This window comes from Rhipicephalus sanguineus, unplaced genomic scaffold (genome assembly GCF_013339695.2).
Source record: "Rhipicephalus sanguineus isolate Rsan-2018 unplaced genomic scaffold, BIME_Rsan_1.4 Seq3116, whole genome shotgun sequence".
NCBI lineage: Eukaryota > Metazoa > Arthropoda > Arachnida > Ixodida > Ixodidae > Rhipicephalus > Rhipicephalus sanguineus.
The window spans coordinates 29,382-54,812 of record NW_023614995.1 but is presented as its reverse complement, the minus strand read 5'-3'; the positions used below and the strand labels follow the sequence as shown (position 1 = coordinate 54,812).

The window sequence follows — 25,431 nt, the reverse complement described above, 5'->3', positions numbered from 1 at the left end:
GCCGGCGTAACAGTTCCGCGTTTGACATCACAGTCGGTGAGCGAGTCCGGTATTCTATAGAGAAAACCCAACAGCGCAACCACGTAGAAAGAAGCACGTGGTTGAGATCTGCTGCGCCAGGTGCCGCAACAATCCCAGCTGCCCAAGAAGTCTGTTCTCTCAAGGAAATCATTCAACTGATTTTTCACACATTATCCTGAATGTGACTTAGCCCGTATCTCGAGTAAACTTATGATACTACATCATGCGTATCCAATATAACTCTCAACTTGAACCAAAGTCGTCGATTTCGTACCAGCTTGATTTTTTTAGAATACTTTCTTTTTCTGAATGTTCTTAAAACCGGAAGTGCTCGACCGGAAGTGCTTGGAAGAAAAGCAAGAGTGCCATTCGCCGCTCGTGACAATAAAAAAAGTAACTCACATCATAGTATGGTGGACAGGGAGTAATAACGTCTTCAACTGGTCCTTTCCGAGCACTCCTGTAGTGCTGGTCGAGTCGCCTAAGAGCAGTTGAACCTCGGCGGGAGAATAACCTTATCATAAAAGAAATCCATATACTCAATTGTATGCAATGTCATATGAACTACGCGGAAAAAACTGTTCGCGTATCCGTGTCGCGCGGTCATGTCTCGGATGACCAGCTTTGGTTCCCTTCAGTCCTCTTCCCAGCACAGGGTAGCCAGAAAGTAATTTACACTGGCTAAACCCAGTGGCATTTCCCTCTCCTATTCCGCCTCCTCCTTTCTCATGATCTCCATATGAACATGATCACCTTATAGTGATGCAGGGCACGCGCTTTAAAACACCTATGTTCTCATATCTATGTGACATGCACCATATGATCTCCTTGCAAGTGTATGCTTGTCATATATAAAAATTACAGCATATCCACGGGTGAATGACGAATAGCTTGGGCGAAGCTCCTGAAGCAATCATGGTTACACCCTGAAATGTTCAGTGGTTTCGCCCAGCAGTAATCAAAGCGATACGCCGCCTTGATTATCTTTCCTTTTAGGGGCGAAGCTCCTTAAAGCGGCACCCGTTCGTCCCTCGTAGTTGTCGTAGTCGTAATGCGTAACCAGTCGTAACGTTAGTACCAGATCTTGACCTCCAAGGTGGTGCCGGTGGGAGATTTTTCCTGTGCGTTGTTGAACAATAAAAAATTCGCAGCGTGCGCGTTAACTAAAAGCCGAATTCTTCTGTCTCTCATTCCCCATTAGCAGCCATTGGCATGTTCCAGTAGGAAACGTTAGTAGAAGTAGAAGTGTAAGTGTTAGCTAAAAGCCGACTTCTTCTGTCTCTCATTCCCATTAGCAGCCATTGTTTACCTCCAAGGTAGTGCCTGGTGAGATTTCTCCTGTGCGTGATTAAACAATAAAAATTTTGTTCAAAACGCCGTTGATTGATGAAATAAACCAACGAAAGACGCCAGATGTTTTTCTAAAAGCAAAACGAAAGAACGCCAGATGTTTCTAAAGCAAAACGAAAAGACGCCAGCTGCTTAACGAAAGACGCCGGATGTTTTCTAAAGCAATGGTTTTCTAAACAATGAAAATTCACAGCGTACATGTAAAATTAAAGTGAGCTGCAAGTCGTCATAACTCATCGAACCTTTAGTATAAACGCGCCCGATGTCACGTCGGTGATGATGTACTGGGCAGAATTCACGGAAGATTCACGGTTTACCGATGAACCTCCGCAGCTTCGCCCACTCATCATCATTCACTCCGTGGATATGCTGTGATTTTTTTCCTTTCTCTCTTCTTTTTTTATTTTTTTTTAATTTTTATTTTATTTTTTATTCATTTATCTTTTGTTTTTTATTTTTTGTTTATTATTATTATTATTGTTTTATTATTTTTTATTTATTTTATGTTATTTTATTTTTTTGTATCTGTGGGGCAGCGCCATCTAGTATATCGTCACCCAACTGCAGTTTGCATGCATCCCTATGGGATCGCGCCATCTATTAAATGATACGGGAGACGCGACGGCGGGGACACGCCGGATGGAGCGACGACCGACCAGGTGATGCTATAAGGAGCTCCGCTCCTAGAACTCGTGTGTGTTCATATACGGGGCGATTCCCATATGATTGCATGAATTCATACGAACTAATAGTTATGTAAGCCTTAGTGAGGCCTTCGTATATGTTCATACTTTGATCGTATGGAACAAGTATGGGTGCATGTGGGTTTTGGGGTTGCTTAATGAAGCGAGAACATTGCTACAGATGTCGCTTATCGACGTAAAGCCGCATTAAATAAGGGGTTTTAGATGTTGCGTCTATGACGTTAAACAAAATTTAGGGTGTACGCAAACCACCGGGAGTACAAAAGAAACCAAACCGGTTTAAGAGAGAGCGTAAACACAGTTTGGCGCTTTGCGTGTGCGCAAAAGTAGTCTGCGCTACACAAGTACGCGCAGTTTAAGACTACGCAATATGCATTTCAGGAATTTTGTGGCACCTCTTGTAGAACGCTATGAAATCCAGTCGAGTGCGTTATAAATAGTGTTATCTTCAAACCGAAATTTGGGTTCTAATTAGAGCTTCAGGCATCAGTACGTTTCAAACTCGTCGCTGCATACTGCACAGAGTTACGAGTTCGATACCTGGCTGCTGCGGCCGCATGTGATGGGTTGCAGGGTGAAAAAAGGAACACTGGTGTACCATTCGTAGCGTGCACGTCAAAAAACGTCAAGCGGTCGAAAAAAAATTGCCAATGTACTCATCGACGGCTCCCTTCACAACATACTGCAGTATATAGTTTCACAGCAACTTAATGATTTAAATTTTAGGTTAACCGTTTGCGCCGCTCGGAGCAAGATTACGGCTGTATACGGAATTCTGAAGCTGAACCCGACATGGCATGGCATGGCAAGAACTTCATTATGGTCCAGAGAAACTATGGCCCGAGGGCAAAGGCTAAGTCGCATCGAAGGAGCAAATATGACTGAAGATGGTACTCGTAGAGAGAGGCAATTATATCAGTCTGGGTTTTTTTATGTTTTTTTTTAATGTCAGCTTACATATAAATGGTCCCAGGCGGTGAAAATTAAATAGATTGATAGTATGCCTTTAAAAGTGTAGGTATGGTAAGCGCTTATAGAATCAAGAGCAACGGGCAAAAGTCAGCGGCCAAGCGAAGCGAGCGCGAGCACCGACCGCAACAACCGTTTTAGTTTTTCTATTGGTACCCGTATTTGTCACTACGAGAAGTATGCGATTAACAGCGTTTCTCGTAAGCCACGCGCAAATTTAAGACGCAATACCTTATCACTGATTACCTGCTGAATAGGAAAAACCCACGTGGTCATCCGCCTGGTTTGCGCGAAACAAGCCGATGACAAGACCACGCTAAACATGTTTTTTTTCTATCCACCAGCCCTCTGGTACTGCGAGACCTCAGAAAATTTTCATCCCGAGATCGTTAATGAGGAGCTGGTAAAACGCCCCCTTGCGAGCACGCGTACTCTATTAGATTCCAATATCCCAAGCCTAATTACGTCCGAACACGATGCGCCTTATTTATGAGAGTCAGCGAAAAGCCTTTCACGCGGTCGCTGTATACGCAAGCCACTTCCGATCCTTTGAGTTAATGTTCCTGACGGAATAGCGATACACGCGAAGCCACATGAGCCTTGCACTGTTTTATTACACCGACGAGGTGTCAAAAGAATGAATATATTAAAAACGAGGACTAATAGTAATAATAATAATAATAAACGGCTGGTTTTGGCTAATATGGTCCGCTTACCCTTAGCAGCTGCTTCAACACATTCTATAACGGATGGCTACGATGCTTTTGTAGAACTGATCACATTAATATCGTGCATGCTAACGGCCTGAAAAGTAGTTTCCCTTCAACCAAACAGCCATTGTAATGAGGGTGTGGCCGCTGTTGATAACACTAGAGAGAGAATATTTCTAAGTGTAAATAAACAGTACTACGATATAGAAATTAAACTGATACAGTAAATGTGTCGTTTATAGACACTACTGAGTGGTATACTTTAATGGCATCCTCATGTGTACACAATAAATATTTGTAAGCCGAATGGTGCTGGGATATAGACTTGGGATATAGACTAGTTAAGGTGTGTAAAAGAGAATAATTGAAAGAAATAGATGGTAAAACCTCTTTTTGTGTGCAAGGACAACTGTGACTAAAGGGCGCTAAACAAATTAAAGGAAATATTAGCTTCATCCGGGCACCCATGCAATATAATGCGAAGAAATTGGTCCTCCCGCAAAGACACTGCGTTTCCTTATAGATGGATATCCCACCTTGCGCCTTGCAATAAGTAACGAAGTTTACAAACTAATACTAAACTTTAGAAAGGCTGTGAGTCAGTAATCGGTTAATATTGATGCAGCAGATAGTCCGATTGGTTACGGAGTGAACTTTGTTGAGTGTATGTTCTAAGGAAAAAAAGGGTTACTTTAACTCTTTTCGGTGAGTTCTGTCTTGTCACGTATAGATTACTCTCTTTAATGATACACGCTCTCTTTGGAGGGTGGCGCCTCCCACAACTCTCCTAAGAGAGTACAACGACTTCCAAATCCGCCCGTAGCTGCCTTGCTTTCCCTTCTCCTCAGCACCCTCCTCCCTTTCCAACAATGCAGTAAAAAAAGTCAGTGTGAGGCAAATAGAACGAAGCTACAGATGATGTCGACATAGTCGCCTCGACATCTAATTGCCAAATCAGCCTTGTGTTGTAAAGCGACTTCGTATTCGTCCGGGTCAACGGCATTTCGAAAACGTTGTATTGCAGGCCCACACGGGAGTTAGACGATGAATCACCACCATTTGTGACATTCAGCCTTTTGCCATCCCATATCCAACAGAACCTGACAAGCAATTGAGTTTTTGATCAGTTGACTCAGTGCAGAGTGTTGCATGCAGGTGTCCCTGCATCGGTTGAGATATCCTTATATGCAGATGACATCTGCATATGGAGCAGTGGCCGCAACCGTCGAGTACTACGCGGAAGACTGCAGAAGGCCATTAAATCCATTGAGACTTTTTTACGAACACGTGGACTGTCCATGTCACCCGACAAGTGTGCCGCCATTGCCTTTCACGCGGTCGGCAATGGCGGCACACATTGCCTTTCACCAAACGGGATATGTCGCACTACAAGTTAAAGATTGCGGGCTCTCAGATCCGATACGTGTCAAGTCACAAATTCTTGGGAGTGATCTTCGATAGATCCATGACGTGGTCTCCTCACATTCGATCACTAAAAGAGAAGCTCGCATCATACGCGAACATCTTCCGCATGATGTCAAGTAAACCTGAAGGCTGCTCCGTGAGTGCACTACTGCGAATGTATACAGCATTATGTGAAGGTCTCCTGCGGTGCAGTCTACAGGGCATCACCAAATCAAATATTCAGGTGCTCATGAGCATGCAAGCCAAAGCCTTGAGGGTGTGCCTAGGTTTACCGAAAAATACATTGACAGTAGGGACCTTGACAGAAAGCAAACGTCTCTCGGCCGCCCTGCTAACGAAGCAAGAGTTCCTCCGAGTCTGTCTGCGTTTTGCGGCAAGGGTACACGATCATCCACTTGCTTCAGTGAGCATTTCTGAGGTGCGAATGTTACTCCCCCCGACGTATGAAAAGCCGTCGATATTGACGGGGCCTCCATGGCAGCTTCCTTCCTGGACGATAGTCACGTGGGTGAGTCCGACTGCCTGATCTTGTGCTTGAAGTATTTCGTGTAGGCAACGTCGAGTCTCAGCCGATGAATGCAAGTTTCATCTTGTTTGGTTAATCCCTGTGGCATATGAAAGCTACACGTCGGGTCTATTCTGTGCAGCGGTCCGTACTGGTTGTTGGCATCGCTCCATATTGTTCTCTGCAGATTACACGCGAACGTAGACACCAGAATCGCTGCGTCTTTTCTTGAAAAAGGAATTTCAATTTCCTCAGATGCTGTGTCATGCGCAGCTCTGGCAGCGGAGTCAGCTCGAACATTCCGTTCGATGCCGCAGTGAGCGGGCAGCCACTGCAGTACTACATCGTGGTGTAGTTCATGAGCATTATTGCCTAGGCGCCTGATGTCTAGGACTAGTTGGTCTTGCGTACGTGGAGATTTCAGGGACTGCAGTGCGGCTCGTGAGTCGGAGAATATCACCCAAGAGTCGGGTCTCTGATCTTTAATATATGCAAGCGCCCTCCGCAATGCAGCCAGCTCAGTGGCAGCGGCGGATGTACGGTGGCCGAGAGCGGCTGTGATGGTGACATCGCCGACGGTATCCGCACGCCTATAGCAGATGATCCATCTGTGACAGGACCCCATCTGTAATAAACGTGACGGCGGGTTCTATAGTTGGTGTTGATGTGTTCTAGAGCGACGTATGTCAACGCTGGCCCAGGTGTGTTCTCTTGCTCTTGAACCCCGGCACTCGGGAAGACCTAAACCACGTACTCTGCGACTGTTCCCATTACGACGCAGAACGACAGATTCTTAAGGAGGCACTTCATTTGCAACGCGGCTCGAGCTTGGAGCTGCGGCACCTTCTCGGCCCGTGGCAAGACAGCAGTTGTGCGATGCGCAGCACAAAGCGCTGTTGGCGTTTTTGAGAAACAACTCAGCTTAACCAAAGCCTGTGAAGGACTCTTCTTATGTATATATGTGTGTTTGTGACTGGTATGTACTATTTGTGTGTATATGGTGTATATGTGATCATTGTATATACCATAATCACCCGACACCTGGAGTAGCAAGCCAGGCGACAAACCAGGCTAACCTCTCCGGGCATTTCATTAAAGAATCTGATCTCTCTCTCTTCCCTATTAAAGATAACTGTCGATGTGGCTTTGACGACAGAGTTTCTTGCGCACTCGAATTATTCTGTGGTCTTGCATTCAGTACAAAGCATTCTTTAATATTTCAAACCTGGCATATCAAGGCACGCGTCGGCATAATGTAAAGACTGCCTTCTCTCCTGTCACTGAAGTAGGTCGACGTGATGATGCAATTCTTTCCGCTTCTATTCTGCCCGAGTACGAAAGTGTAACAGGAAGGTCTTCATCACGGTCCCCTCGAGCAGTCGAGTGAGATCTTTATCTGCTAATAACTTATTACTGGCGCCTTGTTTTCTCCTCCTCGCTTTCAGTGCTCTCCGAAAGATCGAACGAAAAAATAAAATGTTTACACAAGGGAACTGCTACAATTAAAGGGCACGGGGACTTTGTCATCGGTTCTCATGGTAGGTCACTCCTACAGCCGTAATTATGTTGTTTGTCATTAATGATATCATTTCTAGTCACCACGCCAGCGTTGTGAAATTCATACGGTGTTCGAGGTCATCCTTTGCGGTGTGACCGCAAATTGAGTGTGCGCGCGGCTGTTAAAACCACAAAGATTTTCATAGCTGTTAGACGCTCCCAGTGCTTCGCCCTGGTGACAAGTAATATCATAAGTGCATGCTTTGCCAAGTGTTTCGAATCCACTCTGCTCGTGACAGGTGCGTGCACGTTGTGGTTGTTGGGCAGTGTATTGAGGCTCCCGTAACATTGCCTTACTCAAAAAACTGCAGGTTCATTTCGACAGTATGCCTCACTTTCCTGAGCTTCAGTGTGCCACAGTCTCTACAGCAAACGTGCAACGGTGCTGTTTAGAAGAACTTGTCGTTGGTAGAGTTTGTGCACCTGTGCGAACGTTGCACTGTCGCGGTGCAACGCTGCACCGATATTTTTACGCGAAATGCGACTTCGAAACTCTCGACGGATACTTCGCCTATATATGCCTTGCCGTCGCATGTAACTCGCGACACCAAAAACGAAAACGCGGTAGTAGCGTTGCCACACGGCCTGCCGATAAATAATTAGATCCGGTTACATGCAGTGCGGCGTAATAAAGAAGGGGGTGGGATATACAACGTGTCAGACGTGACCGAAAACACGGGTTTAGTGATTTAGCTGGGCGGCGCGCCGGGATGAGCCTGTTGCTGCGATAAGTGTGACGAATACGATGTGGGGTCAAGTGCATGCAACGTAACAGGGAGCCTGCGAACAAGAAGGATCCGCGCTTATAATTAAATTCGGGCCATTGGCAAGGATGCTAGTGGTGCGATGGTACTTTAGGCGACAGAGTCGAGCTATGCGGGCAGTGCTCGTGGCAGCCACCTGTATATGAACGACCGACAGAAACTGCCGCGTGGTTCTTTTAAGATGTGGGTCCCTGCACAAACCCATCGCGCAAAGACCGCGTTCACTCCTGTACTGCCAGAGAAAAGCGTGCAGTGTTGTGAAGGCTGAGGCCTTGGTATAGTATATACACAAGGAGGCACCGATTCGACACAGGATCTCACGCCCTAATGTGAACAAACGATTAACGTCACAACTGTGTACCATGAGGTATCTAATTTCGGTCACCGTGCTTAAACGGCTGTCCCATACAAAACGAGCTGGCCAATGCAAAAGTAATTTCGCGTTCTTGCACGGAAGCATTAATGTTAATGAGCAGTGTTTATAGTTTCGATTCTAAAATTACGGAAGTAAACAGGTATTCTTATTTGGGCGATTTGGGAGTCACGAATCATGACAGGCTTTTAGTGAAGGATCGCACATAAATCATGGGCATATCCTATCGTTTTCGACGTGTAAATGTCCGCTAAAAGTACAGTGGCTAAAAGCCTACCGTAGATGCAGAGTTGAACACGCCCTTTTATGTAACCCCTAACATCTTTTGCTTTCTTTCTCGTGTCCTTTCTTCTTTCGCATTTCATTATCGTTTTATAGGCGCACGAGAAATTTGAATTGTGCTCCTTCAACAAAGTTACAGCGTGACTCGTCTGGTCTACCATGGCCAGTGCGTGCGCGCAGTCTTATATTCCAGATCGAATGCTCACGACCAACTCTGGTGACTCAGAGTTACCGTATATGGCTCCCAATGAACTTCCTTAGGGAGGGGGAGAAAGAGAGAGAACCCTGTATTGAAAGGCAGAGAATTTAGCAGGCGTATACAAATCGCTGACTCTGCGTCGGCAGCCATATGCAATAAATCTCAGAGGAATGATAGCTAGCGCCACGCTCTGCCTTTCAAAGGTGTTGCATCATTTTATTTAAACACGGGTACATTAGAGACCGCTCTACGAGGACTGACCATTGGGGACCTCGCGTCTCACAGTGATTAAATACAAAAAAAGCAAAAGTGAGATACCACGAGCAAATAAAGCTAACAAGAAACGGTCAGCGCGCAAGGCATGGCGCAAGCCTGTCGACAGGCGTGTCATGTTTTGGCCCGGGGCCTCCCCCGCCGTTGCGTCCCTTTGGCGCCCGGCTGAACCGGATCGAGGCCTGCATGCAGCAGGGCGGCCGCGTTAAGCAGGAATGGGGCGCCCGGAATGGACATCGACACGCAGCATTGCCGCGGGACGTCGTCGTCGTCGTTGGGAACTGTCCCTGCATGCCTCTGCTGCTGCATGCGTACACACGCCTTGCCGCGGGTGCACGGGTGTATAAATATAGCCGGACATGTACTACACGAGTTAAAGGGGGGCGCCTCTCGTATAAACGGAAAAGAAGGCGAGCCGCCATAACCGCCGCCGCCGCCGAGGGCTGGAAAACCGCGCGGGGACACCCAAATTACAGGTGGCGGTCCCGTCGGCATGGCTGACCATCCGAAACACGACAACACCAACAGCAACGAAGCAAACGTAAAGAAGAAGGGAGCAGCAACGTGCTTTTCTTTTAAGCAGCCTCCATGGGTGGAGTGTCGCTGGTGGTGGTGAGAGCCGCTGACCGCGGGGTGGGAGCGCCGACGACGCGGTCATTATACGAGAAGGGGGCGACAAACGGCCTTATCGCGCGATTCGCGCCCGCGACAAAGTGCGTATTCGCGGGCGGTTGCGGCACTGCAATCAATCTGCCCTCCGCGAATGCCCGTGTGTGTGTTCGTGCGGTCGTACCCCGCGCATGCGCGCAGCGAACAGCACCGTTTTAGTTAGTCGTATCATTTCGCGGTGCTCGAGTTAGGCACTGCCAGTCGTTCTCTTCGTTTATTTGTGTCTTTTTTTTTTTGTAATGCTTGCAGCAGCAGCAGCAGCAGCACGAAATCCCTTTTTCGCTCAGGGTGACGAAAAAGGCGAGAGAGATAAAACGATCTAATAAGCAGCGGCGATAGCGTGATGGTTGAGATAAGATGGATGGTTCCTTCGTCGGATCGGCAGCGTTCTTTTTTTCGATGGCAGCGAGAGATACGGACGCGTTTTTCGAATTATGCGCCGTGTCTGCGTTAATGCAGCAATTGCGCGCTGAGGTGCGGGGAACGCTTTATTAGTCGAGTGTCACGATCTCACGGGAAAAAAAAGAAGAGGCGCTGTGTGCACAGCCCCGCTGGAGTGTATTAGCACCGCTCAAACTGCTGTATACCTCTCCTCCGTGCATTCGTGTGCTTGTTCGGGGGCGCTCATTCGCGCCCACTCCCTAAGGCGCACGGGCAGCATGGCTGTCAACGAGGGGCTAATATACACACTAGGACGCCTCTGAGGGTGTAGAATTTCCGCGTCTTAGTAGCCTGACTGTGAGACTACCATGCACTGCAGCCACTTCAGTTCGTAATCGTACATACACGTATACACATGCGTACACGCACACTGATCTGAGCAGGCGAACGAACAAACAAAAAAAGTGGACGTGCTCGAGGTGTAATGATGGTAGTGTGAGCCAAGTCGATATACTTCGACGTCTTTCTTAATGTCATAATTATCTATCCCCCCGAGTCGATGAATCCTGTCTTTCGAAAGAAATATGAGAGGAATGCGTGGCATTGACTTCCTTGCCCACTGTTCTCGTGTCCATCCGGGAAATTAACTCTTCAACACGGTCACAAGGAAACCTTCTTTCTCCTGGGCCTTCCCAGAGGTCTCCTTCTCCAAGTACGGGAGCACCTGCAGGAATGCAGATGAAGAGCACTTCACTGCAGTCAGTGCGCGAAGGAGAAGCGTGAAGCGTTGACTTTGAACTTATACGTGTAAGAGTGTTGTTCCATCGTGTCCTTGCTCCGTAGCCGAGAGTGGTTTCTGCGGGGCAGCGTCCTCCATGTTTCATTAGCGCGCCCGGAAACCGCAAAATGCTCTTGGGACGCCTTTCGTCGACGCATCAGGTTGCAGTCAAGGGACGAACGGAAGCGCTAACAGCAATCTTAACCGGAAGGCTCTAATGTATAGCGTGAATACTGGCTGTGAGCGAATCAAAGGAAGAAAAAGAAAAAAAAATTCAGCGCGCTTGCTCGCACAGGCGCGCACACAGTATATATGAGCGGCAGACGGCAAACAGCATGACTCTTATGCTCGTCCATATAGGCGCATGTGTATAATGTTCTCTCCCTCACACGTACACGCGAGCCGTGTACCCAGGGGCACGCGCTGAAGCGGTGATATGTGGCAACGACGTGACCGCGACGGTCGAAGCGGAACTAAACACAGACTCGACGGCTGCCTGTATACGGAACGGGCCCCCGCAGGAACGAGCCATCTCTTTCCACGCGTACTGTATATAGTACGGCGCCGCGCCTCAGGTCTGTCGCCGCGGCAGCCGTCGAAGAAAAGGGGCGCGGCACAGCAGCCGCAGGACGACGGCGCAAATTGAAAAGAAAGCCGCTGAAGACCGCGGACCCATTTCCGGAGGAAGGCGTCTTCGAGAGGCATCCATGCCACGACTCTCTCTCGGAAGAGCGCGCGCGCGCGCCCGCGCCTACTTCGACGGCGCGTTGTGAAAAAGGCGACGGCGCACACCTGTGCACAGTGGTGGTGGTTGACGATGACGGCGACGAACCGCAGCGGACACTTATCATCATGCATTCGGTTTCCGGTCGTGTCTGTACACAAGGAGCAGTGCCCGCAGGTTGCTTGCCCTCTTTGTGTTCTCGTGAAAATAATTAAAAAAAGAAAAAGATAGCCATACACAAATGACAAGAAAATGGGGCTGGTCGGACTTTGCCTGCCTTGTTTCATTTTCCTCCGTTGTCTCGCTGACGTCGTGATCCACTGCAATCTCGTTCAGTCCAGGCCCGATTGCCCAGTCCAGTCACATCATACGAAAGCCGCTGGTATTGGCTTTGATGTTACATAATTAATTGCCTCGAGGCTCAAACCTGTGGTGAAAGTTAAGGGCGGTAAACTAAGCCGCGGCTTGACGATCAGCGCGTCCTTTCCTGTTGGGAACGCAGTTACACTTGCCGTTTCTAATTCATTTGAGCTTTCCCGTTTACAAATATACGCGATGTTTTTACAGGAGCAACATCCCGAAGGTGGTGCGGAGTGAAAGTGCCAGCGTACTAAGGTTTAGCTATACTTGTTAAAGAAACAAAACTTCGTTCAAACAAGCCCAGGTGCGTAAGGCATGACAGAATTCCAATTATACTACTTAATTAGTTTTTTTTTTATTTTGGGAAAACTTTTTTCTTTAAGGGCGACATTTGAGAATACGGGATACCCCCTAGAAAGTTCGACCTGGAACTTTCCGTCGTCGTGTTCCAAAAACAGGGCACCAAAGTACAAGATCACGTCTAGGCTTGTGCATTGTTGCTGCGATAGTGTGCTGAGTAGACGTTTTACGAAGTTCGCTTATACGTGCGACTGCTTACTACTTAACGACAAGCTTTCTCAAATTGAGAGAATGCGTTGGCACCGATCGATTCATCCCCAGTACATGCTCATCTTTTCCTGATCGTTCTTACACGCCGTGGAGTACAGTCAACCGGTATCCCATAATCGCCAGTTTTAGGGGCGAAGCTCCTTAAGGCGGCACCCGTTCGTCCCTCGTAGTCGTAGTCGTAGTCCGTAACCAGTCTTACGCTTTGACCTCCAAGGTGGTGCCGGTGAGAGATTTTTCCTGTGCGTTGTTGAACAATAAAAAATTCGCAGCGGTAGCTAAAAGCCGACTTCTTCTGTCTCTCATTCCCATTAGCAGCCATTCTTTACCTCCAAGGTAGTGCCTGGTGAGATCTCTCCTGTGCGTGATTAAACAATAAAAATTTTGTTCAAAACGCCGTTGATTGATGAAATAAACCAACGAAAGACGCCAGATGTTTTGTAAAAGCAAACCGAAAGAACGCCAGATGTTTCTAAAGCAAAACGAAAAGACGCCAGCTGCTTAACGAAAGACGCCAGATGTTTTCTAAAGCAATGGTTTTCTAAACGATGAAAATTCACAGCGTACATGTAAAATTAAAGTGAGCTGCAAGTCGTCATAACTCATCGAACCTTTAGTATAAACGCGCCCGATCTCACGTCGGTGATGATGTACTGGGCAGAATTCACGGAAGATTCACGGTTTACCGATGAACCTCCGCAGCTTCGCCCACTCATCATCATTCACTCCGTGGGTATGCTGTGATTTTTTTTTATTTCACTCTCTTCCTGAATACATATGCAGTTAAAACTCGATATAGCAAACTTCAATATAACGAAATTCTCGATATAGCGAAGTACTTCACTTTTCACAGCTGTATGTCCATAGAACACCATGTATTTTGAACACCAATACAACGAAATGTGTTATCCGTGATTTCAATATAACAAAGTTTCAGTGCTGCCCCAGAGAAAGACCGAGGCGATAAATTAGAACTTTCGCTGAGTCCAGTCGTCATATGGTTAAGCGGTTTTTGCGAACGCTTATGCAATATTGCCACAGTGCGTTGGACCTGCATTTCTTTCGGGTTCACGCGTGACGTTTGGATGCTGTGAAGGTGACTTCTTTTCCGGCGCCGCGTCAGGCCGCGGTCACCGGATCTCAGGTTCACAAAAACCAATTTTTTTATGTTATTGAAATTAGTTTTTTTTTTGTACTGCCGTATTATTCGAACATTGTGCCGGCACTTCCGGTGCAAAAAGAAGCTTTTGTCGACAATCTTTTGCTTAATTTAATGAAGTTTAGATATAACGAAGTAAATTGCCGATTTCACCGGCTTCGTTATATCGAGGTTCAACCATGTATAACATTGGTATTTACATACGCGGCTCTGTTCTGACGCAGGCGGAGGCGGAGGCAGCGCGGCGGCTGCAGCAGTGGCCGCAGCGGCGGCCCTGGGTCCCGTCTACCTGGCATCATCTCGTCTGGCCGGAGGTGGAGGAGAGGCGGCCATGGCCGCGGGTCGCGTTCTGCCCGACCTGACGCCCTACTCGCTCAGACCGTACGACTTCGCCCGGCACCTGCTGTCCTCGCAGAGCGCCGTCAGCAAGCTGCTCGGTGAGCTTCCAAGAATCACTTCTCCGGTTGCATTGTCATAAAGTTTATCGTCAGAAATTACCATAAAAATAAAGAAAAGCTCAGCCGTATTAGCACATACGTCACCCCTCACATAAAAGTTCAAAGTCACTTAACATGGGAACGCATAGTGGTGCCCGTGCCACGTATGGACAGACCACCTGGAATATGAATGCTTCATATTCTTAGAGCACTGCTCCACGAAACTTTCCACGAACCGCAAACACGCAATAACTACGAGAGCAATTGTTTGGACGAATTGCATGGTAGTATGTACATGCTAACAGTTAACAGCACGGACCAACATAGTCGAAGCAACGCACAGTGTCGTCTGTTGTCTTTTTTTTTTGTCTGTGTTGTGCTGCACTGTTGTTAACGCTTAAAATTCTATGAGTGTAGACCGCTGTATGGTTGCTATCTGTCTTGGAGTTCCGTCTAAGAGGAGGAAAAAATGAGTCAGATGTGTGGCAAGCCGTTCACGACTCGACTTGTGAACCCAACAGCATCAAAATAATATCGCCTTCTGAGAATGACGAACCTGGCATAGGATACCAAGGCACCAACACAAACCGTTAGGAGAATGTTATACAGATGGGTACACTATTAATCGTCCAAGATGGCGACAGCGAATGACCTCCTTTGGATACCGGAAGCCGCAGCACAGCACTGTGGAAGTGCAGGTTGCCGTCTCATGTATACCATGTCGTCTTGGTTGTAACGTTTTCTCGCATATTCCATTATCAACGTTATCGGTCAACGAAAACGGAATTTCACGCGTAACGGTCTTTGTGAACGCAGCTATATGTTACATAACTGCGCTGAGTTATATAGTTCTTAACTTGAAGAACTGTACCGTTTATACATGTGGGAGAAGTTTATCGAATGTATAAGGCGGTTATCATACCTACAAGCACGCAAATAACGTTTGCCGTTAGCCGCATGAGTGTAGAGCATTGTCATTTTAAAGGGGAATGTGGGCTACGGCAGATTTTTTAACATGTCTATCATTTCTACACTATAGCTGCGTTGTCCGGCCAGTGCATGCACAATACGTGTGCTTGCATCAAAAACGCGTGCATGTTGTACATCAGGCCGTCACACAATTTTGAAAGAAATTATTTAGTGGAAGTAAAACACGTAGGCTTGTTGCTTCTGTTGGCAGCTGAGTTTGTAATCCTCGTTTCGGCCTATACGTATACAGAGACGTGGATACGTACTTTCCTACATAAATTAAGAATGTTAGACTCTTTAATATGTGTTCATTGTTTCATAAGCGATGGCTTTTTAAAACTTTTGCATGGGCTTTAGCGAGCGCGTCCCTCCCAATTTGTCATGCAGCTTTGCTTTGTAATTTTCGCTTTATATAAACAGGTGCGTTATCTGCCGGCTGTAATAGGAATGATCTTAGCTTGGTTGGCAAGGAAAACTTCACAAGTGGAAGGGTGCTCCTGATTTATTTCAGAACAACTAACTTTATAAAACATGACGGTCAACTGGCACTCCATATAAACTAAGTATCTCGCGTAGATCTTACATAAAAGGTGGCTCTGTTTCTATTATTTGAATTTCACATTACGAAAAAACAAATAGTAAGTGTCTTCTAAAAGCGAGCAGATAGGCAAATAAGGCTGCCTCTTGGCCGCGGATAGTCGGTTTTATGACACCTCTCCAACTGTCACTGGAGACAAAATGCTCAAAGACAAATTGATCCTTGCCGCGGACATTTTCTCGGCTCCCACGGGAGCATTCAAGCGCCGTGTTTCCACGGGAAGCGCAGCAGCCGCACTCGGGCTGTTTTGCTTTCTTCCGAGTTTACGACGCCCAAGATAGCGTCGTAAATCCCAAACAACTCCTGGCATGCTTCTCAAGCGGCGAACTGCGTCCCTTCGCGAAGGGTCTCACTCTTAATTAATCCTGCTCACTCTCAGAGCGCCGATAACGCTTCGTTGGAGAGAAAACTGCGCTTCATTTGAGAGAAGAAACTCGCTCCCGTGCAGTCAGCGACAGTTCAGGCACATCAGCGAATTCGTCCTGACTCTAGACCACGCACACACGCATGCATGCACGTACGAAGTACCTATACCGCCCTTCCGAAACAGAAGGGGGGGATTTCAGGGGGGGGGCTTGCCCATCACAAAAGCGAGGACGGGCGCATTTCCACGCGGACGCGACGAGCGTCACATGCGTGGCGAGTCCTGTGGCGCGGTGGTCGCGCAGAGGTTCGATGAGAGAAGCGATAGCAGACCGGGCCGCCAGCGTCGCGGCGCCGCAGAGTCGTAAATCGTGGCGCATGCCGCGGCAGTGGCTGAAGGCCCGATCGAGCGGCTACCGCATTCCCCGCAGTTCCGCGCAGAACACCGGAAGCTAGAGGTTCGCGCATCGCCTCTGTAGATGTATACCCGATCTTTTTAACAAGATGGGCTGCCAGGGGGCGAAGAGGTCGGCGAGTCGAGCCGTATCGCTTCCTCGCCTGTCGCTTCTCTAGCACGTCAGTGAGAGAGAGAGAGAGAGAGAGAGAGAGGTTCAGTTTAGACAGTACTACGTGCCTACCTCTAATGATTCGCGTTGCGAGTGCGTTATGAATTATAGTGTGCACCGGCGAAAGCTTACATTCATAAGGACTTCCCAGGAGGGACGGTATGTAGTGGCATAGACGTTGCACTTCGCACACCCCTCGGTCATCACTTCTCTGTGCAAGCATTCAGGCGTTGACAGCGATGCACGAAACTACGCTGCACGCGGCTGCTCGATGCCGCGAGGCATCGCCGATATTTTGGAGAACCCGGTCCAATCGGACGTGCCACTGACTACTGATGCTGCCGTCGAGTGCGTGCTTGTCTTCCAGAAAGGCTCCTGTCGCATCATTTACGTCCTTGCACGCGGCGTGTTTGGTCCCGGCTTTTATATACCCCGTATCCGCCAGTCCTCTTTGCCGCGTACTCCTTGCCCGAGAAGCGCGGCTCTCTATATACGTAAGACAGTTCAGATGATGGAAGCATGCTGTGCAAGCGGATTGATCGACGCACCTTCTCCGACCGCGATAGATGAGGCGCCACCGAAGTACCAAGTTCGCCATTTGACAACTGCCTCTCGTTTTCTTAAGTAAGGTGCCCGGTTTTAGAGGGAAAGAGAGAGAGAGATAGCGAGAGGATTCGCTCGCGCGTAGCACCTGTCCTGATTGGATCCTTCACTCGCGTACCGTCTATGAATGACCATGCAGCCATCGCAGAACATAAGAGCGACTTGTCAGTAGCAGATGTTTGTTTCCTTAAAAATGCCAAAAAGGAAATGTGACAATTAAACACTCAAGATTCAACTTAAGCAGGATAGAAGACCAATCGTACGCCTGTGAAATGCCCAAAATTCTTCTAGCATATCCGTGCTCCGACATATCCAAAGTTTGATTGCGGTTCGAATGATTACGCATGCAAGACAACGAGGATCGGCGCAAGCAAAGCATGTGCGGCCGTGGCAAAGTATGTCTTGAGTCACAGAAAAAGGAAGAAAGATAGTAATCGTAGTTACTAACTATGGAGGCTAGGATGCTGTTCCGTCAGGCATATATTTGGTTTGCTTTGCTTTGCTTTATTCAAGGCAAAATTGAACAACGTTGCCTTGGGGGACACGACTAAAGGCTAAGTAAATGCCTGACTGGGTCGTGCCACCCTGGCAGCAAAGCAGAAACATACAGTATGCACAGTACGCAGAAAATTCTTACACGGGTACCATAGTGGAACAGAACTACCAGAAGTATGACTAAAAGCATTGAAATATAAACAGAGTCCTTATTCGAGTGGTGGCAAATACAAACTAATGCATGTTTTTTATCAAATAAATTAACAAGAAACTTCTTGACTAGGGTTTCGAGTTGCTCTACAAGACAAATTAGAATATAAACAAACAAACAACAGGCGAAGGGACAATAATGAACAAGGTGCATCGAGTACAAAACATCAATGAATAACAAATTTTAAAAATCGAGAAAAGCATCACTTTGTTCAACTAGAAACTCTTTTGTTATTTTTTTAAATGCTCTAGCTGAAGTTCTATCTTCCAGTAAATGTAGTATAGTTGGGTGTTTGTTTAATTATGTCTGGAATTTGTGAAGCTAATCGTTGGTCACCGTAGTTCGTTCGTGATCTATATTTGTATATTCAGCTCTTTCTCAGCTCGTACGGTGTTTGTTACACATAATATGTATACAAGAATAGTGATGTATTTAGTCTATACTGGTGTAATATCTCTAGACAAAGCTTATGTATGTATAACAGTTTTATAGGCAATACTTTGTACATTTTATAATATGGTCGAGCGCTTTCGCAAAGGGGAGTGTTTGATATTGCACGTATAGCACGCTTTTGTAACATCAACCGATAATTAAGGTTTGTGGCGGTCGTTGTGAGCCACACCAAGGAGCAGTATGTTAGTCGTGAATGTACTAGAGCGTAGTAAATTTGTAGCTTGACATTTGTTGGGACGTAGTATCTCAGTCTATTTAAAATGCCGATTCTCCTGCAAAGACCTTTTTTTATCGCGTCAATGTGTGGAGACCAAGAAAGTTGTTCTTGGAATAGAACTCCTAGAAATTTTATCGTTTTTGTGCGCTGAATCTCGGTGCTCTGGAAGTAAATTGGAGTGCATGGTATATAAGTTACTCCTTTAGGCTTGAAAAACATGTACTTTGTTTTAGCAATATTCAGTTGAAGTTTATTTGCGTTTAACCATAAATTTAGCTTTTCCATCCAAACGTTAGCTTCTTTATATAGCTCACATACGTTTGAACCTGCGAAAAATACATTTGTGTCATCAGCGTACAATATTATTTTTTGTGTCCCTCGATATTTACGATATCATTAATGAACAGCAGGAATGGCACAGGTCCAAGAATCGATCCCTGGGGGACACCATACTTAATGTGTTCAACTTGAGAGTCTGTATTATTTACAACGGCATATTGTTTTCTAGACGAAAGATAACTTTGTATTAGTTGAGCTGTGGTACCCCGAATGCCGTAATACGGAAGTTTTCGTAAAAGATCGTGTTGTATGCTGTCGAATGCCTTTCTAAAATCCAGAAATATTCCTAGTGTATAGATTTTCTTTTCAATGTTGTCTAGAATGTATTCTTTGATGCTGAGTAGAGCAGACTCAGCAGATTTGTTTTTGCAAAATCCATACTGGTCTTTTGCTATTATATTGTTTGCGTTTAGAAAGCCCGTAATCCTCTTATATATTACTCGTTCAGCCATTTTCGCGAACACAGAGAGTACAGATATAGGTCTGTAGTTGTTGAGCTCATCAAATGACCCACATTTATGGATGGCAGTTACTTTCGCAAGTTTCATTTCATCGGGAAAAACACCTGAAGATAGCATCAAATTATAAATATGCGTTAATGGTGTAGCGATAAAGTGACTTATAGCCTTTAAAGGCTTTGGCTTAATGTCATCTGGGCCGCAAGCACAGTTATCCTTTAATGACGAGATTAGCTTTACCACTTCATGTTGATCAGCAGTAGGAAAGAGGAATACACTAGACGGGTGATTTGACGCTATATAGTTATCGCAATACGTTTCCGTGTGCTCTGTTGTAAACTCACCAACTGTTAAAAAGTGTTTATTAAAAGTGTCAGCAATTTCTGATTTATTCATTCCCGGTTTTTTAAATTTTATTCGTCTGGACACCTCTATTTTGTTAATAAGCTGATTTATTGTGTCCCACAGCAGGCGCGCGTCTCCTGAATGAGTGGTAAATTTACTAATATAGTATTCCGTCTTGGCTATCTTCAAATCTTTGTTCAGTGTATTACGAAATTTTTTGTAATTACGTAAATCGTTTTTATCTCTGGAAGACAGGAAAACTTGAAAAAGGTTGTTTTTGACTCTAATTCTGTTGTATAGTTCCACTGTCACCCATGGTTTTCTGCATTTTCTGTGTTTCTTGCATGGCTTAAGAGGGAAGCACTCGTCACATAGAGATGTCAAGTGTTTTAAAAAACTGTTGTATGATTTATTAGGATCTGTTTCTTCTATTACCGGGCTCCAGTCAATTCTAGAGATAAGGTTCTCAAAACGTTTAATGTTGCGGCTAGAGTAACTCCTAAAAAGCGTTTCATCCTTACTTTTGATTACACGATTGCCTGGTAGGAAGCAGTATATTGGAAAATGGTCGCTGATGTCGGCGGTAATTGCACCTGCTTTGACATCAGTAGTATCGAAACTTGTAATACATAGGTCTAACGTTGTTTCCGACGTGGCGGTTATTCTTGTTGGAGTGCTAATTACATTCATACAACCATATACTTCGATTAGTTCATTTAGGCGTACGTAGCTGGGGTTATCTAGTGACACATTGATGTTAAAATCACCTACTAAGACAGTTTGTAAGCGAGAACTTAGAGATCTCTTCAGTAATTTTTCAATGAAATTCAAAAAACTTTCTATTGAACCAGAAGGAGGGCGATAAATAACAGAAAATAACACATTCGAACATTCTAACATTATACACTCATAGCTATCACCTACGACCTTGAACTCAGCAACGATTCTATATGGGAGGTTTGTACGGACATACACACAAACACCACCACCACGCTTTCGTAATCGGCATGCAGAGATGCCCTCATAAGCGTCAATCAAAGTACAATCATCATCTGATGAGAGCCATGTTTCAGTAAAGCAAATTATATCAAATGGATAATTAGTTCCGACAACTACATGCTTATTTCATCAAAATTCTTTCTTAAACTTCTGGCATTTAAATGATAAACCGAAAGCGCAGAGCCGCTTCTTAAGGTTGGAAGATCGCGTAGGAATTCGGATGGTGAGTACGACATCTTGGGACTGGATCACCAGAAAAGTACACAACTGGTACCACTCTTCATGACAAACGTGTTATGTCCTCGCTTCCTCGAATGACCACTGCTCTTTCGCCATTTGTTCGCCTCACTAGCACCTTACCATTGGCATGCCATACGAATGCAAAACCCGATTTCCTAGCCCATTCTTTGGTCATAGTGAGCAGTTCACGCGCCTGTCGAGTTATGTTCTCACAAATGTACGTGTTACTGTTTTCGCTTTTGAGCTGTCGCCGCTTTGAGAGCCACTTGTCCCTCGTTTCCTGATTCAAGAAGCGCACAATAATGCCACGAGTCTTGCCTGGTTTAGCGGGTAGCCGATGGATGGTTTCTAGCTCACTTCGGGTCAGGGAGGGAAGTGATATTTGTTTCGCAATTTCATTCAATTTTGCCAGAAGATCATCACCCTCAGTTTCCTTAATGCCATGTATATTTAGAGTCATACGTCGGCTACGATATTCTTGCTTGTCTAAATCTTGTGCCATCACAGCCACATCTTTATCTACCTTGCTTTTCTCTAGCTTATCGACTCTCTTCGACAAGTCTTTCGTTGCTGTTTCTTGGGCGTGCAGTCGTTCACTGAATTCATCAAACTTGTTTGACAGAAGCTGCATAGCTGTTTCCATTGCCTGGAGCTTGCTTGGCAGAGCTAGGAGTGCATCAATCTTAAGTTCTAGTGAGTGGAGTTGTTGCGCTACTATGCTATCACTTGACACCCCTTCCGCATCAGTACCAGATTTCTGGCCACCGGTCTTGCACTTATCGCACTTCCATGTTTTTTCCCCCGTTTTTTGTACGCTTCTTCCGAAACGCCTGAGCATGCACCTAGGTGGAATGCGAATTTACATTCTGAACAAGCAAGAAGCGGGCGTCCGTCTTCTGGTTCAAGACGGCATGAACAACAGCGTAATTGTGACATGTCACTGCAGTTTCACACTTCAACTACACCATAGGCGCCAAGTGTTTGCCACAGACAAGCGTGCACAAGCTTCTCTGCGAAGTGGAGCTCATCGTAAGTACACCGCTTTCTTTATAACGTCCCGATCACTGATGCCCGCATGCGTTGACGCGTGAACCAACGTGTTTTCTCGACACAATAGCTTCGTTTACGTGCCATGTGTTTATATAGTAGATTTTGAGGGAGCGCTGTCGCACCGGCGCATGGATATCACGGGTGCGGCCGCGCGAAGGGTCAGCGTTGGTAAAACTTTAAAACCAGCACGATAAACATGTGAAAAAGTATCTCGGCAGCTTGCGCTAGTTGCGCGGAACTGAGTCACTGCGGAGCTGGTGGTCACCTAGCTTGTCATAGCAGCTTGGCTACGTATTTCCTGTGTGTTCAGATAAGAACGTCGATGCATGTCCGTCGACCCCCTGCAATTTCGCTGAAAAAAATATATTTTGTTGCCATGACGAATACGTTTAGCTCTTCGACAGCAATTTGTTCGGGATTAAAATTTTCGTCAGAATGAGATGCATCCGGAGACTCTACGGTGATCTGTTTGAAGCGGTTGAAACAGTTCTGGCACAAAATGTTGGTTTCTCTGCTGGATGAGGCTTCTTCTGGCATGCGCGTTCGGGAGGAGTGGCGTTGTAGCCGCGCCAGACACACCATTTACATGCTAAAGAAAACACAGCAACCAGTTGCTAGCATATTCTGCACCGGTGATCGCATTCCAGTTCCATCATTAGGTAGAATGCAGCCGATTTCGTGCAGTAGATTCCACGGCGCTTTTGTAAAGGAGCTATCACCCGCCCCACATTCTCTGGCACTGCGTTTCGCGCCATTAGTTTGTCAAGAGAGCCTAGGCATCGCGTCTTATCAGTAATAACAACCTCATGTGCATTGTAGCGTCTACAATGCAGGCGAGGCGACCAAGTGTAAACGTAGTAGCGTTCGCTGACAACGTAGCGACATAAATGAGAAAATAAAAATCACAGCATTTCCACGGAGTGAATGATGATGAGTGGGCGAAGCTGCGGAGGTTCATCGGTAAACCGTGAATCTTCCGTGAATTCTGCCCAGTACATCATCACCGACGTGAGATCGGGCGCATTTATACTAAAGGTTCGATGAGAGTTATAACGACTTGCAGCTCACTTTAATTTGACATGTACGCTGTGAATTTTCATTGTTTAGAAAACCATTGCTTTAGAAAACATCTGACGTCTTTCGTTAAGCAGCTGGCGTCTTTTCGTTTTGCTTTAGAAACATCTGGCGTCTTTTCGTTTTGCTTTTAGAAAACATCTGGCGTCTTTTCGTTTTGCTTTTAGAAAACATCTGGCGTCTTTCGTTGGTTTATTTCATCAATCAACGGCGTTTTCAACAAAACTTTTATTGTTTAATCACGCACAGGAGAAATCCCACCAGGCACTACCTTGGAGGTAAACAATGGCTGCTAATGGGAATGAGAGACAGAAGAAGTCGGCTATTAGCTAACACTTACACTTCAACTTCTACTAACGTTTCCTACTGGAACATGCCAATGGCTGCTAATGGGGAATGAGAGACAGAAGAATTCGGCTTTTAGTTAACGCGCACGCTGCGAATTTTTTATTGTTCAACAACGCCCAGGAAAAATCTCCCACCGGCACCACCTTGGAGGTCAAGATCTGGTACTAGCGTTAAGACTGGTTACGCACTACGACGGGGACGAAGGGGTGCCGCTTTAAGGAGCTTCGCCCCTAAAACGTGGTAATCGTTTTAACACTGCTGTAAACAAAGCGCGATTGCTTACCTTCTACGTCGTACAGCCGCAATTCACCGCCGCCGTCGCTTTCGCTCATGAAATAGCACCGGAAACCTGTAGAAATGCGATCCTGGCGATTTTGTCTTTGTGTTTGAGAAGCCGACAACGCAGCAGTTATTAACGCGATAGCGTTAAAGAGCTCGTATCGCAGAAATTCCGCCGTCGGCGTCGGCACCTTTGGTTGTGAGCGAAAAATCATCTTTACCGTGACCGAAAAATCAAAAAAGCTGCAAATAAATAATAAAAATGTTTGGTCCGAGTGAGAATCGAACCCAGGCCGTCTGCGTGGCAAGCAGGTGTTCTACCACACAGCCACGCCTCTGCTTGGAGCTGCACTGAAAGTAACTTTCATGCTTCCCAAAAATATGCGTCCTGTATACAGGTGTCACAGTACGAGATGTAATATCGCAGTAATATTGCGTGGTACAAGCGTACATTGCCATCGGGCGTCACACCATGTCAATAGCCTAACGACTTGTTGGTTTGAAGACAGCCACCCATTACAAAAGGCACACACATTACTGCGCGTATTCCCTTAAGGCCACGTAGTGGGTGCATCGCAACTTCGAAAAAGTTTCTGGTTTAAAGCATGCTACCCATTACATAAGGCACACACCTTAGTGCGCGCATTCTGTTAAACACTCGTAGTGTTCGAAGTGCGCACTAGGGACAGGATATCGCTGTCGAGTTCAACTCTTGAAGGCGAGGCTTAAGCGGGCCCCAATTTTTTTTTCGACATCGCTGAGCCCCGACAGAGTCGTTAAATCACGATGAAAAGGCATCCATCCGTGCACTCGCGTAGACGCTCGCGGGAACACTGATCGCCCGGACCCATCAGCGCTTCCGAGCCGTGGCGGCAGATGGCATCGTCGGCGCTTTGCGCATCGCCTATAGGCATGCCACACTGCGCCATCACGATGCGCACAACACAAAGATTCATTTGCAAAACTGTACCGCTGACAAAGCAGTGAAAAAACTCCTCATTTGTACCAAGCGCCACATTTTTTTCCTTTCCTACGTAATGACAAGGTGTACACTTGTCATTTTTTCTCTTTATTAAAAGCGAAGCATTTCTTAGCAAACTTCCGCGGCTTTGAGCGTATCTATCTATCTATCTGGCTATCTATCTACCTAGCCGCTTACGACATTGAGCTCTCCTGACAGTTTCGTTAATGGGATGTATACCAAAATTGGTATGACATAGCATGACCGTATTACGAACATAAATGGCAGGTTATAAGATGAAAATCATGATAAGCATGTCATGAACATGCTATACATGCCTGATTTACATGCATGATTTACATGCCTTGATCTAGGGGCTCTTGCGGCCGTTTCGTTAATTTGATATATACCAAAATTGGTATGGCGTGACAATAGTGTATTACGAACACAAGTGACAGGTCCTAATGTGCAAATTATGACAAGCATGTCATGTACATCTTTATTTACTTTACATGATCTCGGGGCGCTCGTGGCCGTTTAAATGGATAGATACCTACCAAAACTGACATGATGAGACATTTTTGTATGACGAACATAAATGACACATGGTGACATGAAAATCGTGATATGCAAGTCATGTACGACATGATTTACAT

The 25,431-nt window shown here is 46.1% G+C and overlaps 1 protein-coding gene across 1 annotated transcript in view; it reads left to right on the top strand.

Annotated features, from left to right (window-relative positions):
- Positions 1-13,994: 13,994 nt before the first annotated feature.
- Positions 13,995-25,431, top strand: part of LOC119376999 (inactive L-threonine 3-dehydrogenase, mitochondrial) — a gene marked incomplete at its 5' end in the record, with an annotated part of 28,459 nt that continues 17,022 nt past the window's right edge. The window contains one exon of the mRNA XM_037646645.1: positions 13,995-14,207. Within this exon, the coding sequence (XP_037502573.1) occupies positions 13,995-14,207 (213 nt within the window). The remainder of the gene's footprint in view (positions 14,208-25,431) is intronic.